Source organism: Micropterus salmoides, unplaced genomic scaffold (assembly GCF_014851395.1).
Source record: "Micropterus salmoides isolate LMB-PRFRI ecotype aquatic unplaced genomic scaffold, ASM1485139v1 Ms_hic_scaffold_20, whole genome shotgun sequence".
In the NCBI taxonomy this organism is placed as follows: Eukaryota; Metazoa; Chordata; class Actinopteri; order Centrarchiformes; family Centrarchidae; genus Micropterus; species Micropterus salmoides.
The window spans coordinates 11,041,924-11,061,381 of NW_024041151.1; the positions used below are offsets into that span (position 1 = coordinate 11,041,924).

Here is a 19,458-nt window from a genome sequence, read left to right on the forward strand (position 1 = left end):
GAGACAGGAAACAAGGTAAGAGAGAGCAATGACAGCGGCTAGGATCAAACCATTGACATTGCAATTATGTGGCATGAGCGTTAATTGTTAGCCCCTTAATAATGTTCTTCTAACTTTATGCCACTGCAGTCCTGTTATGAACCACATAAAAGCTACCCCCTCAACAGACAATTTTCCCAAATAAAATGATCCCGAGATACAATATGCAACTCATTGGTTTTGTGCTCCAAAAGGGAATCTTAGACAAACATTAAGCCAGTGGTCTGTAAAGGGTCCAGAGAGTGAACCTATGGCATCCACTACTTCTTAACATAGATCCTGGCCTTCACTTTTGATTCTCCCTGATACCCACTTTGTGTGGTAGTGGTGGTAGTCTGGAGAGCACAGCATAAAAACATACCAAGCACAGCATAGGCCTACTGTTTCAGAAATTGGCACAGGTAAAATCTTTAAGAGTAATCCACCACTTTAGCTTTAAAACCACAAAAGGCTTTATATGACTTTTATCACATTTAAGTATGCATACTCCCCAAGACCTGTAAACAGACTTTGATGTGTCAGTAAAGTTCCCCTTTATGTAAAAATTGGTAACAACCTCTGCACTCAAGAGGGAACAACATGGTTTAAGAGGGAAAGGATCAAAACAAATCTCACTCCCAACTTTGGTTGGTCTGGATGCCTGTGAGAGCATCTCTATGAGCAGCACAAGAGTCAGTCCAATTGCAGCACTATGGACACTCACACAGACAGCATCTCATTGTTCACTACTGTTGACCATGACTACAGATAAAGCCCTTGCCTAATGCAGGGGACCACTGCAGAAACTCTAAGGAAATGAATGACAGGCTTATAGCCATACTGAGTGATTTCACCACTGCTGTGAGTTTGAAGATGCATTTATTCAGTCACATTGCTCTCCTGTTATAGAGAGACCACTGCAGTTCAGCCACTCTGCAACAGTGATGTCAGTCACAGACAGCCTTGACAGATTTGACTGATGTCAAGTAGCGCAACCAGAGCATAAAACCAGCTATACTGCCATTATTTATTTCCACTTTCTTTTTTGTCTGTCTGACAAAAGTCTTTTAAAGTCTGAAACGATAAGCCTGTTTGGTGATGTTTTCCTAAAATACCGCAGCTTGCCTGCATTGAGATGAATCTACATACAAAACCATGCTTACAGCTGTAAAAAATTATCTCCATCAAATCTTTTCGATAACATTATAGCAAAAATAAAAAGTCATTAGTTAAAAGAATAGCTTCTACAAGGATTTGTTGACAGAGCTATGACTTGCTGTAAATGTTGGCTGTCACTGAATGAAAATCTGAATTGGGAAAAAAGTTTTAGCTTTTTTGTAATGAACAGAGATGACTTTTTGTTTTGTCGGTCATCAGTTTTCAATGACTGTGTTTTGGGCCTATTGAAGCGCTGTCAGTCTCAATTATTATAACTGGAGAAGAGAAGGGGCCAATTCACTGGACCGTATCTATAACTTTTCACAAAGGGAAGCCACCAAATGGTACAAAAAGTTGCTGAAATAAATACAAGCCGCCCAAAACTATTTTTACCTGCTCGGTCACACAAAAGTAGCCCAATCAGGTGGAAAAATAAAAACGTAGCACAATCTGGTGGAAAGATTGCCAAACTGGCAACTGTCAGTGGACAGTGAAACACACTCACTATTGCAAGAGACAAAAATTATGTGATTGTATTTTATATTTGCATTATTACCCAACCTACCCTGCACCTTCTTAATTAAACCTGCAATAACTGATTTTTTTGCCCACTTGGGGGCAGCAGAAACACTGACATAGTTGCTATTTCACACATCTAGCATTTATGAAGCCACATTATCATATTATTCATTTGAGGCAAATATCTGGGTCTTTAGCTGCTAAATGCTCCGCTATGTTTACCAGCTAGTCGCTAACTGTGTCTGTCATTTGGTGCTGAATAGGTAGTGTATAGTGGGTTTTTTTTTTGGTTTTCTTAACAGTCAAAAAGTGCTGAAAACAGCTGAAAACTACGCTATGGGTGCGGTAAGAGTGAACCAAAACAGTTGAGGGCCAGACATCTGAACCTGTAAAGCTCTGTAAAGTTGCTGCTACAGTGTTTTCACATTGAGAGTAAATTTTCTTTATAATGGTCAGCTTTAAATCTATGATCACTCCCTTGCTCACACAGCTTACTCAACACTTGTTGTCATGGTAACGGTTGGCCCAATTCTCATAGAAATGTGTTTACGTGCTTGGGTAATGACCAAACAGGCAACGAATAACTCCAAAAGCCTCCCAGTGCTCCAATAAGTTTCACAGTTTTTTCCACTGGTAAAATTTCAGTGGAGAGAAAAGAGGTGAGAAAGTGAGGAATGACTGAATTGAGAGAAGTGGAGGTGACGTTAAGACAGGTCTTACCTTCAGAGTGTACTTGTGTAAGTCCCAGGTAACAAGTACAATATAAAACTGTACAGAGCAATAGGGCTCTCCTGGGGGAAGAGAAGAGAGGATGTTAGAAAGAGGCAGCGGTCACACATTCAGTTGTTTAACTCTCAAAATATTTTGGTACCATTTTCTAAAAAGGAACCCTTTATAAAGCTGTTTATGAGTTGTTACTAATTGCTTTGATGCATGCTTTAAATAATAAATGAAATCATTACTAACGCTTTATTTGCAAGCCATTAATAGGAATACATTGTGGATTGCCAGGCTGTTAAAAATATTATTGGCTGGTGTTTAGCTCGTCTATTTGGTAATAATAGTTATAAATGTTCGTAGTCCATTAGAAAAGGTTAAAAGGTTTTTCACTTTCTTATAACCCATCAGTTCTTTTGGTCATAATAATCTCTAATCACACATCACAACAAAACATTTTCAAACAAACCCATATGCTTTGCATTTCAGCTACTGACACCATGCGAATAACAAATGGGATCTGGATTCTGCAAAACTCAGAGCAAAGATAAGCACCTCTCTCCAAAACACACACACACACACACAGCTTCAAGTTGTGGTTTGTAAGACAGGAATACCATGATATGATGACTTATCAATCAACTCTCCTCCCCAAAAACAACATGTGTACACACACACACACACACACACACACACACACACACACACACACACTCACACACAACAAAAACAAACTGGTCTCAACACCCTCACCACATTCAGGTGTGCAGCAGAGCTGAGGAAACTGATTGGCAAGTGGACTGAGAGCTCAGTGGGGGACTGAGATCTGGTGACAAGCAGGGGAGCCACTGTTTACTGCTGGAGGTCATCCAGACACACACAGATTGGAGGAGGAAATGTGTATAGCAGCTGTGGCTGCAGGGCCAGAGAGAAGCAGGCAGACGGTGGCGTGGGCCAACAGCTCCAGATACATAGATATGGGAAAGACGGTAACTTTTATAAACATATTTACCTGCACTATTCCAGGCAAACTGAGTCTCTCTTTAGGTTTTTTTTTGCAAACAACCTCTGCACTAACTGGTGGCTGCCTCCCCTGCTTGCCTGAATGATTATAATCAGGGTGTGCGTACATATAAGTGTGTGTGTATGATGGTGTGCTTACATGTGTGTTTGTGGTGTCTATGTCTGCCTCTCTCCCAGTTCCTTGTTGCTAATAAAGCTTCATCACGATCAACCCCACACACAGCTGGCTGAGGTTATTCAGGATGCTTAGTTTGTGTGTGTGTGTGTGTGTGTGTGTACTGGACTCCCAGCTGGTTACAGTCACATACAGTATCTTATCAGCCGAGAAAATGAGTCATGAATTCTGAGTTTTTTTACTACAGCAAAAACGACTCTCCTTCTGTTTGTGAGGCTGTTTACATCTGTGCAAACTGGACCAAGTTCCCTGGGAAACACCGCTGTTTTCTTTGGCTTTTCATATTAAAAGGTTCTCAGTAGCTTGTTTAGATTTTCATTAGGGTGCTTTTGAAGTGTACATGACAGGTTGGGATTTTTCTTCAGTTGCAGCTGAAGGCGGTTGCACTGAGGTGGATTTGTGCACAGTCGACACTTAATTCAGTAGAACTGACATCTGTACACTGCCCCTGTCTGCTGTGGTTTTTATTCTGCAACAGTAAGCTATGACATGACTCCCTGTGGGAATTCCCAGCCAAGCTGAGTGGACAATATACATGCCAGATGAACAATACCTCCTCTTAAGTCATCCAGTAAAGCAGGCTAGCCTATATAGTGTGCTGTGAGCCACTGAACTCTTATTTCAAAGTCAGAAGGGGGAAGAAAGCTGCATGTGTACTGTTGATAACATCTTTCCCTACTCACTGAACTTCAGTCAATCTTAACTGTGGTTATCACACATGTTCTTTGCCAATTAATGAAAAAATGGTGGATGGACAGATACACTGATCAACGAAGCAGTGTGATGTCTGCAAAATATCCCAAAGTGGCAAAGAAATTCAGTTACTCTGATACACATTTTACAATCTGCAGCAGTCATCTATAGATGAAAACTGTCAGATACGTCTCATATCTCCTCAAACCCAATGTTCTCTTTCCCTACTGTATTTTCTGGGATCACTGTCTTAATCTCTTTTCCTTAACCTTCACTGCCCATGTCTAAACTCTGATTCTAACCTCTCGACCCCCAAAACCGCAGCCCCCTCCCCTCACACTCTCAAACAGCAGCCCGTCTGTAGGCCAGAAACCAGTCAAAGGTTAAGAAACAAAACACTGAGAAGCCAGTATAGTTTCTGTTTCTTTTCACAAGTTTGGACTGCTCAATGATTCCCTGAAAGGATTTCCAAAAGGGAGCCTGCCCCTTTGGCACACACACACACACACACACACACACACACACACACACACACACACACACACACACACACACACACACACACACACACACACACACACACAGTGGAAAATTCCTATAGATGAGTTGACACTAACAGAGGCTGATATAGAAAGACAGGGTAACTGACATCTCATAAGACCATACTTGTGTGCCCATCTGTTCTCTCTGCAGTCAAGTAATCTCTGACTTTAGACTGTTTACTAATTTCTACTTATCAAATTACTTACATCAGTCTTATTCCAACTATTATCATGTCTAAGAACAGAAAAATTGTATGTGACTCACTGTGATACCCTGCTCTACTCGGATGTAATCCAATAAATTAGAGCAAGAGTAATTAACTCAGAAACCCTCTGTGTGGCTGTATGTTATATATATTTTTATAGTTGCTTTTTCAGTGTTAAAATTGCCAAATTATTTAGATACATTACCAAGGAGTAGTTGCATGTGAAAAGCCAAGAGATGAGTCATAAAGGGCGACACCATGTGGAAATGTGGTGAATGATGCTCTATGCACTAACAACGCGCAGGTTGATGATCCAAATCGCCATCCATGCACATCTAAAATAAATCATGTAGTTGCACCCCTGTTGCCTTGCTGTTTGAGAGGACTGAAACCTCATTGAGCCATTTTTGGCTTTTCTTAACGAAAGACAGTTTCTGCAGAACACCCAGCCAGGTGTGATAGATAAATCTGATGCCATTTGTCCAACTTGTTTTCATTTTTCAATGGAAAACTATAGGGGATGGTGGGTCAGTAGCCGGACTTTGCTACTCCCTTGATGACTGCATCCACACTGTCTCGCCACAGATCCATTAACTAAACCAGATGTCCACAGCACATTAAAACCAAGAATTGGGCATGTATGTACACGAATGAATGCGTAAACGATGAATGCATGACTTTTCAAAGGGAATTGTCCAACAGCTAGCTGCTTCATTTAGCCTACTTCCCTAAAAAAAAAGCCAGCACTGTTGCCAAGTCAAGACCAGATATTTCGGTCCATTTATTGCAAAAGTCCGACATGTTTTTCACTGTCTGTGAAAATCTGTGCCGTAAACACGTGCATAAAACATCTGCATTTTATGTCACAGAGACATGACAGAGACAACTCATGTCAGTTGCAGATGTTTTCTTCAATAAATTGATAAGTGGATGTTGAACCTTTTGCAAAAGCTGATGTCATAGTTTTAGCTAACTGTAATCTCATGTTCTTTGAAGTAGTATAGTATGACCTCTAACTAAAAAATCTCCTTTTAACTATGCTGCGTAAATGGGGTTCTGAATGAGTAAAAGGCAAAACATGGAAAGCATCCAAACAAAATGCAACAAACGTTTAAGTGGATGCTGATGAACCTCTAATGAAACTTTATAGGGCTGAATAATTGCCTGTTTTGCTTTATCGGATGAGTCAGTTTAGTAAACACTTTGGCAAAGTTCCTGCATGCACCCATCGCACATTTTCCAGACAAACGTTCACACACTTAGATTAACTATATTTCTTTCTTTCTTTCAATCACAGTCTGTCTTACACACATGTACACAGATAAGAGGGAATATTTAACACAAATTGATTCCAAATTAACCTGGCGATTATTCTTTGTGTTTTTTGTCCACCTTCATGAAAATAAAAAATAAGAATACATTTAAAAAGAATACAACTGGGGAGACAAGCACTTGGACAAAACGACTCGCTTTGGCAAAGTTATGGTAATACAAATGACATACAAATGACAAATGACCCCCATGGCCCAAATAGATCCCGTACAGAGCCTCATTAGTCCCCAGTGGACACCACTCCTGCATGGTGAGCTGGACCTCGGCCAGCCGGCACATCACAGGTAATACGCACATGGAGGGAAACAGTTCCTTAGATTGTAAGTCAGTCCTCGCCAGTGATCCGTCTCTTCCAACATCCTCTCATCAGAGCACACAGCCACAATCACATAGAAGAAAAGAAATGGTACTTACTTTGTGTCTAGATGAGAGGTTCTGCAATCTCTCCTTCGGGTGCCTAAATTCATTTGTATTCATTTGTCCTGGCAGTCAAAAACCTGACCGTTAATCACAGCGTGACTCCTTTGCAAGGGGGGTAGAAGACACCGGTCGCTGTTTTACACATTTGACAAGCTTGAGATGAAGTTCCAGAGGAAAAAACTCATGTTGATTGGCCTGTCAAGCCCGACGTAAATTCCTTCTGGCAGGCTGGTTTGACAGAGAGTTTTCCTGTGCGATTGTCTGTCGATATTCCCCTGTGTTTCATTCATTTATGCCGATCCAGATTGAGGGACGCGCAGCCAGAGAGAGGAAGCTGGGTTCTTTTGGAGGGGGGTTACGGAGTCAGGAGCGATGGACTCATCCCTTTCCTTTTTAAATAGGCTTTCTGTGGGTAAAGCGATGGCAAACGCACCGCACAGCCAGGTGTCAAGTTACAAGCCCAGCGGTTGCATTGAGCAACTACACGCCTTCTCCAGGGGGTGGCCACATGGATCTTACCCAAAGCCCCACGCACCGGCAAACCATATTTATGAACCAGGGTGACAGACGATGGGCAGCGCTTCACAAACTGAACCCATCAAACAGGGATGCCTACAGCTACTCCAGAGACTCTCCTTTATGTATCCACCTTATTATCCCTCAATGTGTGGAATAATTTGTGACTGCAAATCATCTATAATAGCCTTGAGTCATTCAAGCCACTTCTTTGGAAATTGTGTGAGAAATTACCAGCAAAGAACAACTTCATTACTTTATTACTCGTCTCCCCTTGGGGTACAAAATGGTCAAAGTAAGAGGTTAGAAGAAGATGAGTAACCCACTGCAAAGCCCACTCACAGTTATATTTAAGGTGTTGATATTATTATATATTATTAGTCATTATCTTAAAACCGTTTCTCTTATTTCTTCACACACAAATGCAAACATATTGTCATAATGTGGTTTGAACACTGCAAAATCTTGGGTTCAGTTCATACAGATGTATCGTAATATTCTCCTATATGAGACATCAGCACCAACACTATGTCTCTAACGCCATTATGTTAGAGAAATGTTAATGGAAGGGGAGCAGCACCTGGATCAGCTCCCATTACCGTAAGAGGGGTCATGGCCTGGTGCAGGATAAGAACTACCAAAGACCACTGCACAGTCACAAGAGCCAATAATTAACACCTGACATCTGTTTGAGGAGTTTCATGAATTTTGAGTACTTATAGGAGCATTTTTTCTCCACTGTTACTGTTGAATTTCTTAATCAGTCATCTTAAGTCATCTGTCAATGCTGTGAGCACCAGAAAACACATTTCCATTTAAATCCAGCATATTGGAGCAGAGGCAAAAACCTCAGAGACAGAAATCTCAAAAGCTGGGCAAGTAAAAATAAAACTATTACCTTTTAAATTTTATTATTTTTCTACTTTGGGTGAACAGTTCCTTTAATTGACTGGGCAAATGTATGAACAATACTAACTCCCACATCAGCTAAACTAATTGCGTTGGGCATTTCTTTGGAAAACACTTGCTTAAGCCTCAGCCCTAATATAGCCCCTAATAAGGACTATTAATTTTTTAGCAATCTTGCTTTGATTGTAATTAAATAAATTTGAAGTGGGTAAGTGGGTGATTTCTGAGATAGGATGATGTTATCACCTAAACACCACCTTAAACTCACTAAATCTGAATTTATATATATCTAGCCAAACATTATGAATTGGAATTACACCACTCTGCTTGTGCTGCACACAGAAACAACTAGCTGAGGAGACTACAGGAGGAGATTGCTTTGAGCTGACTGGCCAGAGGCCTTGAGCACTGAAAGGTCGCCTTGAATGACACTCTGTTTGGGCGGGGCGACTGCGTGTGTTAGATATAACGATCTCTCCTCATGTCAGCCTAAGGCTGTTGGTCATCCAGCTCCAGGGGTGGGTGCTAATGGACGCAAGTCATTAACATCCTCTTTACAATCCCCTTCACACACTTTGTCCCTTGTGTTTCAGCACTTGGTGCCACCAGACCCTCCCATGTACTTCCAATGAGCCACAGCAACTCTGCCCCCTTTCTTCCAAATTACAAACTCTGCGCTCGCTAGCACGCTCACTGCCACCCCTTAAAGCTGCTTAATTATGGTCATTGGCACCAAGTCTGAAAGCTCCCTTTATCCCCCTAACGCTCCAGAAATAGGCCCTGCTGAAGCACACAGGCAGCCCAGATCAAACGCTCCCCATAGGGAAGGGGTCATTACTGGTACGCAGGGCGGACACAGCCCAATGGGTGCTGGGCCACGCCTTGAGCCCAAATTGCAGCCTGGGCCTAGTGAGGACACAAGACTGTTCTTTGATGCACGGCAAGAGTAACAGCAACACAGGCTGTTTGGGTATCAATGTTTACAGTGAGCTGTGTACTGTACACACACATAAACAACCAATACAGTGTTCTGCAGACTAAAAGCTAAGAAAATTGGACCCTGGGCTTGGTTAGGTGTTCACATGTTTCTCATGGTTTATATTTATCTGGATGTTACTCCTGTTTTACATGAGTAGCATCTTCAGAGTTGTTTCCTTAAATAGTAAAAATGATTGAAATCATGCAAAGATTTGATTGATTTTATTGAACCTATTACAGTGTAATTTTGACAGTTTAAAACTCCTAAGGAAATATGCTAACTAAGTAACGTCAACAGTGGTGTTTTCAGAGCACGTGTGGACATAAAATAACCTCATGTCACCCAACAAATAAATAGGTTGTAGAGACAGTCACCTCTGTGTAGGTGTGTTTTCACGCTGGGCAGTGGTAGAGGTTATGGAGGTGGTGGCGGTGAACCAGACAGTGCTGTCTCTCTCAGCTTCACTGCACACAAGAAGACTGTTCATACAAGGAATGTGTGTGTGTGTATTCCAGTGTGTGAATGCACATGTGCATGTGTGTATATGCAGAGTAACTCCATGGTTTGTTTTTTTCCTTTACAGGTGGTTCTGTCCACTTGTTTGTATTCCTGGTTCTGTCTCCTTCCTGTGTATGGATGGTTTGGTGATACACTGGGAGGTGGAAAGTGGTCAAACAAGCTCTTGTCTGCTGTGATTTCTGTCACACTCAGTTCCACGTTGAGGTCTTGCTCTTTCTATTTCCATCTCTCTTTGTCTTTTTTCCTTTTATCTGTTGCACTCTACTCTATGCTGACTCCTCTATCTCCCTGATCTCTGTCTCTCTTTCTCTCTCCCTCCCTGTCATTCCTTCACCACAAGCATTTCCAGTGCTGGCACACCAGAGTAGACAGCCACCCCAAAAGCAGTGCCACAACCATAATGAGCATGTTGAGTTCTCATAATAACACCAGAATAACCTGCTGGGGGAGACAAGCTCTTTTGGGGGCAGGCTCTCAGACCTGGCTACCCTGGATTGAAAGTGTCAACACCACACAGAACTGCACTTGTTGAAGTGTGAAATATGGAGTTGAGTTTCCCAAATGTGTGCTTTCTTTAGATAGATTTCTTCAGTGTTATGCTATTTTCTTACTGTATTTTTGTTTTCAGGTTTGAGATGTTGTTGTAAGGTGCTGAAATAAGGCATCTTTACTGAAATCGTAAAATACACAGTGCCTTACACACCTTGTGTTCAGTTTAGATTGTATATAAGAAGTCGAAGTAGTCATTGTGACGTCACCCATTGGTTTGTGGACTGCCATGTTGAGATTTTGCAACCAGCGGCACCAGACGTGACCATATTTGGACAAGAGGATTGAGCGAACGGCAGTGTCTGAGGCTATCTAGCATGCTTAGCTAGGTACATCTGTAACGGTAACAGTCAATTAAACAGAGCTGACAATTTTGTCTCTAGCCTGATTGACAGGTTGCCATGGTAACACCTTGTCAATCATAGATATTCCCACCCTGAAGCATACACTGCTTTATGGTCTATTTTCGTCTAAATGGGACCATAATTTTCTAAATGAACATCATGTTATGACCTGAAACTAGCGATTGAGACCATGAAGTCATTATGAAAGTGTTTACTTAGGCAATAAATCAGGTCAGAAGAAGGGTCATTTTACCATTATTTCTAATGGAACCCTGCTGGCCGTTCAATAGAATGTAGGTCTAAGGGACTTTCGCATTGGCTTTGCGACCAGAAGTACAGACCAGAAGCTTCCTGCTTGGGCTGTACAAAAGGGGGAGGGGGAAGGTTATGCATTTTTTCTTTTGGCTGAAGGGAGGGTAGTCTAAATTATTTGGGATGGTCAGGGAGTGATTTTATGTTACAGTGGCAGCTCTTGGTACAAAAATAAAGAGTGGCTGGAATATTTGGTAAACAGGATGCATCATTTTTTAAATGTTTTTTTCAGATATCAAAGGTTAAGTGTGTAAGATTTAGTGGCCACTAGTGGTGAGGTTTCAAATTGCAGGTATTGAGTATCTTTAGGTAGATATATTAAGAAATTATATTTACTTAATTATTCAGTAAAACCAAATGTTGTATTGGCCACTGAAAAATAAAATGAAAAAAGTAAGCCAAGAGTGTGTAACAGTGTTTCTGCACCACAGTCCATTATAAACCACATAGTAGATGAAGTTTATACAAACATTGACAAGGGATACATGTTATTTCTCTCTGTGATTGTGGATACTTGCCAAAATCCTTGCCAGCAATAATATCTGGCCCGCGGCCAGATTATGGTGCTTTAAAAGTGGCAAAAAATAAAAATAGATAAATAAATTGCTGAAATAGATCTCAGTCATTACAGCAACAGTTACTCACATAATCACTTTCTCTGTAGTGGTTTTGACTGCAAAATAAAACTGTGAGAATTTTATTTGCAGCAATGCTTTAATTCGAGTTGAAGTGAGAGCTTTTACTTTTTAAAATTAAAATTAAATTAAATTCTGAACAACATTAAAATAGTCTGTAGCCTGCTTAATACACCTTTGAAATAACCATCAGGAAACATGATTTCCCAGCCTGACACATATAGAAGCATGGTCAAGACCCATCAGTGTCAGTTTTTAATGCACTGGGGATCCCTATAGCGTCATAGTTCAATGCATTGTGGAAAGCCTTGTAGCGTCTATTAGACGGTAAAGGTAAGTATATTTAACACAAAAGACTGAGTAAGGAGGTAACCCTAACCAGTTTTCATGTCCCATGTGAAACAAAAATTTAACAACTGGTAACTGGACTTTACAGAACGTTGCATATTTATTGTTGCTAAGCGTTGCTAACGTGACCACAGAGCTCTAAATGTCTAAAAGTGTTGCTAAAGGGATACACAGTGCGTTAAAAAGCAACGCCAAAGGGCCTTGACCAAGCGTCAATATGAGAATGAATGAGAATGAGAATGTGTTGGATTCCCCTAAATGTCCTCTGCCTGGAGATACTGAGAAAATGAAAAAGCGTCTGTAGGTTGACGGATGCTGATCAAACACCTGAACACACACTGCAGCACCTTTGAGTTATCCTTTTAGGAATACACCCTACACACATGTGGCAGGTAAGGCTAGTCAGCCTGCAGAAGAAATATCTTGCAAGATATAAAAGTGGAGCAGAATGGTCCTGGGCAGTACAGCTTTTGCCTCCTTTCACTCCTGACACATTTTTTGGCAGTCAGAGAGAATATTGACACAGGACCAACTTGGCACCATCAGAAAGGCGCAACACGCAAGGAAGTTAGTCTCCACCTGTGTGAGTATAAGCATAGAAGATGTACAGTACTGTATATACATACTGTAAGCGTGTGCACAGGTGTGCAGGGTCTTAGATGTGTATGTGAGAGAAAAATTGGCTAGATTGGGTGCTGTGAAATTCCACCTTTCAAGATCCTCCCTCCATAAACAGTAGACCCTGACAACATGTACAGGAGGAGAAACTACTAGGAGATATTACTTTAAATTTCAGGCAAGTTTTTACTCGGTTCACTGTATAAAAATCCCACCTCTGTGTGCAATTCATCTTCTGATTAAATCTAACTTCAATTTCCGATTCAGTACTTATCATCTGTCAAACAGAGCCACAATTCATTCTTATTCTGGACACAAGGCTCTGTATTGAATTTGGATTGGGCCACCAGAGACCTGGGAAGCCTACAGTAAGTGGAAACAGCAGGGCCGAGTGAAATCTGCTCTCTCTGGCATAAAATAAGTGTCCAGATTCCAATGATGCCCTCTGTAAAAGGACTTCATTATGCTTTCTGAATATGGACTAGACAAATATTTGGCTTGGTCATTATGATGCTGTACCCACTCCCCTCAAGGAACCAGGCTCACCAGGCTCAGTGTTTATGCATCCCAGAGATGGCTCAGCCTACCCCCCATCAGTCACTCTCTGTAATGAGCCAAAATGGAAATTAAGGAAAACAAAATCCTGCAAGAAATACAATACATTTTTTCCACATTACTAGGACATGCCACCAACATTCCCTGGTGGCAGAAATATATTAATGTCACCAGGGAATCATAAAACATTAGGAGTAGAATATCTAGCCGGTGCAGGACATTAAAAGGGCATTTTTAGGAAGAGCACCCCCCACCTTTTGAAATACCCTGTTGCTCCCCTGTCTCCATCATTCTGACATAATTCAGAAGTGGTCTGGAAGTGTCACTCCCTCAGACCTCCAGATCCCTCCACACAAATGGTCTCTCACTCAGAGTTTTAAGCGACAGCTCCACTACTCCTCTCTTCACCCTCACTCCCACCTTCCTCTCCATACGCACGCACCCACGCACACACACAGTAACCATCACAACTACCTAATCTTAATCTAACTCTAACCTGAACCCTACACCGCCCCCAACACACGCACATTATCCCAGATACCACTTATGACTACCTAGAACTATTTTTTCCTAACTGAACTGTTTCCCCTCCACAAGGAGGGAGGTGCTGTATACATTTTTAATGTAGCCTCAATAGGTGGTGCTGTAGATTTTAAAGGGATAGTTCTGGATTTTTATGGCCACTTCATGCAACAATTCACTAGGTGTGTAGAGGTGAGAAAGTAAGCAGATTTTAAAATTCTCTCTCTGCCCTAATTTTTCACTCTTTACACAACTAATTCAGTAATGTTTTGTGTGAACAAATGAGTGCAACTCTATGAAAACCTTCCAGCAGAGACAATGTTCAGCGTCATCTTCATTATTGCATTGCTCTATGATGGCCGGCTTTTTCACTCCCCCTTTGAGTGTGGCCACTCAGAACAACTAAGTGAATATTACATTGATTCACTTCATTGGTGTTTCAGAAAATCCTTAAGCCTGGAACCAAGCCAACCAACTGGTTACAACATTATAACCAGTATTCAAAATCTTCAATTCAGAATATGAATGTCATTTCCACTTTTGGAATTTCACTGTTGAGATCTGTTTTATATTTACCGGACAGATTTGAGAGTGCTGTCAATATTCCTATCATCAAGAAAGGGAATAATAATTTCCCAAAATCAACTATTCCTTTGTTTAACAGTGACCAGCTGAGCGTGATAAATATCTTACTGAATGTCCACTAGAACTGGTGCACAGATTGGAGATTACGTTGGCTGTAAATGCTGCTGCTTGTGTGCATACTACATTGGAATATGCACTTTGTGTGTGTTTGTGTTAAACCATATATAAACCACAAAAACCTTGTGTATATGTGAATTTGTGAATTGATGTTGACTATCCTGTAAAGCAAAACTGTTCTAGGCCACTGACTGTGCCTGGGAATAACTATCAGATGGTTCTGATAGTGGGATATTATCCGACTCACTGTGGCCGCAGTAACTGCAGGAAATTGAGAATTTTCCTATGGACACGAGTCATGGGGCCATATGACTCTGTGTCCTGTGCGCACCAGTGAGATAACTTCCTTTTCTGGACAGTGACACAAGTCATCGCCATTGGTATGGCCAAGATGAATGTTTCTTTTTATTAAAGAGACCTGGAGCCTGGAGTCCTTACACAGCAAAATGTGGCTTACTGTACCTCTCTTAGCCTGGAGCAGAGGGCTTTTCATTAACATATCTCATCGGTTTGCTGATAAGAAGACTATATATTTTTTAAAGCTGTTGTCGAGAAAAATAAATTGGCTTTCCTGCAGCAAAACAAGCCCTTAGGTAAACCTTCTTCATTCTCTTCCATTAAATGCATTTATTTCTAAATCCATCAGCTTAGCCTCCATTTATCAAAACCTCTGTAGGAAAAGGGAAAGATTGAGCAGCTTTAGGGTCCATTCATCCAAATTAAAGCCTCGAAGCGGGGAGGTCATGAGGCTTTTACTTGCTGCTTGTTTGGGCAGATGTCCTTGTGCTCAGCTTCGTTGCGTCCAGCAGAGCACGTAGGCCAAGTCCCATGCAGAAGACTGGCAGAGCTCTGACTTTGCTGCCAGTCCTTTACCCCCTCTTTCCTGCTCTTTCATTCCTTATGCTGGTCCTCCTGTACTATTTCTGTGACCCTACCTCTACCTCCTGCATCTCATATGCCATGAGAGGAAGCCAAGTTTGGAGGGGAGAGAGGAAAAGCTTATCCTTTCTTTAAGTCCACCAAAACTCTCTCTGCAAAAGCCCTTAGGGCTATATAATAAACATTTCATTTCCTCTGGCAAGCAATAGGAAGGCTTATATGATGTAAAAGAGCAGAAATAGCGACTGAAAAATGCTTGTCATTCTGTGTTTCTCTGGCCAGGCTCATTCCTCCAGTTAAAGGGCTGGATCACTGTATGAAGAGCCTTTTCATTATGTAAGACATTTAGTTATCTTATTGCAGAAGGATAGAACTGCCTTATTTTAAACAGAGTTGATAAAAAAGAACATATTTTATTCAAAGTGATAGGCCCAAAAGAATCACACAAGGAATTTGTTGGTGACTATTAGTATACGATAATAGGCAGTAAAAGGTTTGTAGCTCTTTATCATCAGACATTCATTATTCCAGTCATAAATGTGTTTAATTAAATATTCATTGTTTTAATTAGTTCTTAATAACTGTTTTTTTGGTTAAATAAAGGTTAAATAAAGAATTTAATTTTTTTACAAACCTTTTACTATTAATAAATATTATTACAGAGTTTGGTTGACAGATGGTATTTTTTGGAAACTGTAAGTTTTTGAATCTATACTGTACAGAGCCAAGCCAAGCCACACATCCCATAGTGGTGGGAATAAATAAATCTGTCCCTTTGGAAGGGGACTTTGAAACACTTTGAAGTACTTTGTGAAAGAACCCTTGCTCTGTGCTTCTTCCCATTCGTCTTTCATCATCTTGACACCAAGATCCTCCCTCTATGTAGTTTGAAAAATATTATGGAAGCCACCCCATCCCATAAACATGCCTGTAGTTGAACTTAATGACCCTAAATTGTAACTTTGGAGCATATATAAAAAAGAAGGTATTTCCCCCCATGGGAATCAATGCTCTGTGATCAGCCATGATTGTTTTAAAAGCCAGAAAACCTTGGGAAAAAGTATAACAAAGACACCTTGTCAACTATAGTGATTTTTCATGACTGCACAAAGATGGTCATCTGCAGTTCTGTGACAAGCTGTCATTTTCCCAACTTTCAAATGTTCATTTGACAACCTTTGCCTTGTCATTTAGCAATTTCGTGCCCTGTGAAGTGGGCATGGTGTAGGAGTGGGAGTGGGTGATGCATGAGATGCAACAACCTGGGAGTTCCAAGTAAATGTGGTAGCCCAAGGTGAGGTGTCAGTATAGTGAATATTGAGTTTGACACTGGAAACTATAGGAGGACCATGTGCTCAAGTCAACATCATTCAGTCAATACTTTAACAGTGATTTAATGGCGCAGATTTTTGTAGCAGGTCCTTTATAAATGATCTGCCTCCTCTCGGACACAGGGACCCTTCACACTCTTCTCCTCCGAGGGCCAGCCTGACAATTATTCTAACAGATTGTTACATCTCCCTAGCCAAAATAAATAGTAGTTTTGATAATACTTGTGTTACCTGCAGTGTATTTAGTTAGGAAAGACATACATCTTCCATGCTGCTGCTAAACCATCACACAGTGATGTGGGGTGGCTGGAGGATAAGGGGAATATAATGTTTCCATCAAACTATGTGCTTATTTTCTTCTGGACAAATAAGCATCCACTGCTGGTCTCACCCTTTAATTTTTATGGTTTCTAATCTGAGAGCTAAAATATCCAAAAGAAATATCCAAATATCTCAACAAATTTATGGATTCCCATGAAGGTTTGTACAAACATTTGTGGTCCCCAGATAATGTATCCTACTGACTTTTGTGATCTTCTGACTTTTCCTGTGCCTGCAGACGTTTAACATTTGTGGTTCAAAGCGAAATATCTTGACAACTATTGGATGGATGAAATTTGCTTCAGATATTCAAAGTCCCTTGAAGATAAATCCCAACGACTTTGGTTTTCTTCATGTTTTTTTCTCTACCCGCACCAGCAGGTAAAAGTTACATTTTGCATATTCACAGCTCCCAGATGATGTATCCTCATGGCTGTGGTGAACCCCTGACTTGTCATCTTGTGCTGTCATCAAGTCAAATTTCCAAATATTTGGCTTATGACCAAATACCTGCAAAACTAATGACATTCCCATCTGCCTCCATTTAGGCTACTCCGTTTAAGATGATGAACCTTGTAAATATAACCTGCTAAACATCAGCATGTTAGTATTGCCACCAGTGTTGGACGGTAACTCGTTACTCAGTAAATATTACAGTTTTAATCAAAGTACTGCTGCGTTACCAGAATGCACCATCCATGCACGTGTGTGCACGACTGCACGGCAGGTTAGGGGCACTTAAACTCGACCTTATGTTGTTCAAGGTTGGCTGCTAGGCAAAAAACTTAAGGGAGAATGGGGAATGAGGGAGATAGTTGTTCTTTCAACAGCTTTATTGCCATTATTGTGAGTTGTCACAGTCAAAGATGTAAAGAACATTGTTGTACGTTGTAAACTAAAAACGTTTACAACCGTTTACAATTCTACATCTAATTTCTTGAAGCATCTGCTAAACCTGCACAGCAATGTGAAACTTGTAGAAAGAAACTCGCTACTGCCAGTGATGCATGCAGTTGTTGGGAGAGAGTGGCGTTAATCAATGTTTTATTCTTTGTAAAAACACAGAATGCTGCTCCTATAAGTGTATATGCTGAAAATATTAGTTCAAAAGTTGGGAGTGATTTGCTTTATTTTTTTATTTTTTTATTTTTCAGCCAGTAGCATTAACTCTGTATGTTTTGTAAAGAAACAAACTCCTTGCTGCTTTTATGAATATGCTTCGTTTTTTATTATGTTAAGTATATACCAGCCCATTCTGAATAGCATCATCTGGTTTGACATGCTGCAATGTTTTCAGTTTGGCTGATTGTTGACTCCTAAGGTTCAGATAAAGTGAATTAATTCCTAAAATGAGCTGGCTGAACAGGTTGTCCCTTTTTAGGAAGGGGAAGAGGTGGGAGGTTAGTTAAAGTAATATTGTAACGTAACAAGTAACGTAAATAGTTCCTTTTAATACCTAGTAATAAGTATTATTACTTATTTAAGGAGTAATACGTAAAAAACGATTATTGCAATTCCTGAGTAACTTGCCCAACACTGATTGTGGCTGTGAGTATGCTTGCATGCTGATCTGAAAGCATAGCATCACAGCCTCATACAGCCGCTAGCAAGGCTGTAAAATCTTGGTCTTATTGTAGTGCTCTTTCTGAGAACCTACAGTACTATCCCCCACAGCACTAAACGGTTTAAGTGTTTTTTTCCCTCATCCCTCTATCCTGAAACCCTTTTGCTTTTGTGCATTTGTTGTAAAATGAGAGAAGAATGTCTATGTTGCTAGTGAAATGCACGGAGGCATGCCACTGTGAGAGCATATAAATGATAATGATACAGTAGAATCCAACCTTTAGGATGTAGAGACCCTGTGAGAACAGAGGGAGAATTGCTGGGTGTGGAGGGTAAGCCCAGCATTATGTACCCACAAAGACATCTGTGAAAAGGCCTGAGGGCTATTGGATTGAAGGATGACAAAATATTTTGATTAAAAGCACCACAATAGCACTAATTTGTCGAGGATGTTTTGCAACTTTGCTGTCGTTCCAATAGCATCTATTCCAAATATTCCATCATCTCATGCCTGATAACCAAATAGGTAATGTCAGGAGTCAGATCATTTTTGTTCCAGCTGAGATATGAAATGCACAAAGATAGTTTGTATATGCCTGCAGTCATTAAATTAAATCTGCATGATTTCCTTCTTGTAAAAACATTATTGAATGGTTTTATGACTCAATAAGTATAAGAATCTGGAAATGATCATTTTTAAAAGCCAGCATTAAAACATATGCAAGCTTGGAGGCGAGTGGTAGCCTACATCATCAAAATATTTAGGAAATACTTACAACACAGTATGAACAACTGCTTCTCTTGGACAGAAAAAAATCAGCTTGTTCCATAACATCACTGTTACTGTAACTTCTTTTATTGCACATTTCCACCATATTGCCTCACATTGTCTTCATTGTGAGTTTCTGCTGGTTTCCACTTTCTCATCCAGTCAGCAACACATGGGAATATTTATGCCGACCGTCATTATGGGCACGGTTATTGTGAACTTGACCATTTTGATGTATGGGGATGAACCTTTAAGTATGTGCATTGGTGTGTCCCTATATTTAG

General features: G+C 40.6%; 1 protein-coding gene across 1 annotated transcript in view; it reads right to left on the reverse strand.

The window, feature by feature from the left end:
* Positions 1-7,362, reverse strand: part of LOC119914724 (collagen alpha-1(XXVII) chain B-like) — a 67,803-nt gene extending 60,441 nt beyond the window's left edge. Inside the window, exons 1-2 of the mRNA XM_038734203.1 lie at positions 6,798-7,362; positions 2,416-2,486 (exon numbers count right to left, since the gene is read on the reverse strand). Coding sequence (XP_038590131.1) covers positions 2,416-2,486; positions 6,798-6,850 — 124 coding nt within the window. The 5' untranslated portion in view covers positions 6,851-7,362. The remainder of the gene's footprint in view (positions 1-2,415; positions 2,487-6,797) is intronic.
* Positions 7,363-19,458: the final 12,096 nt, after the last annotated feature.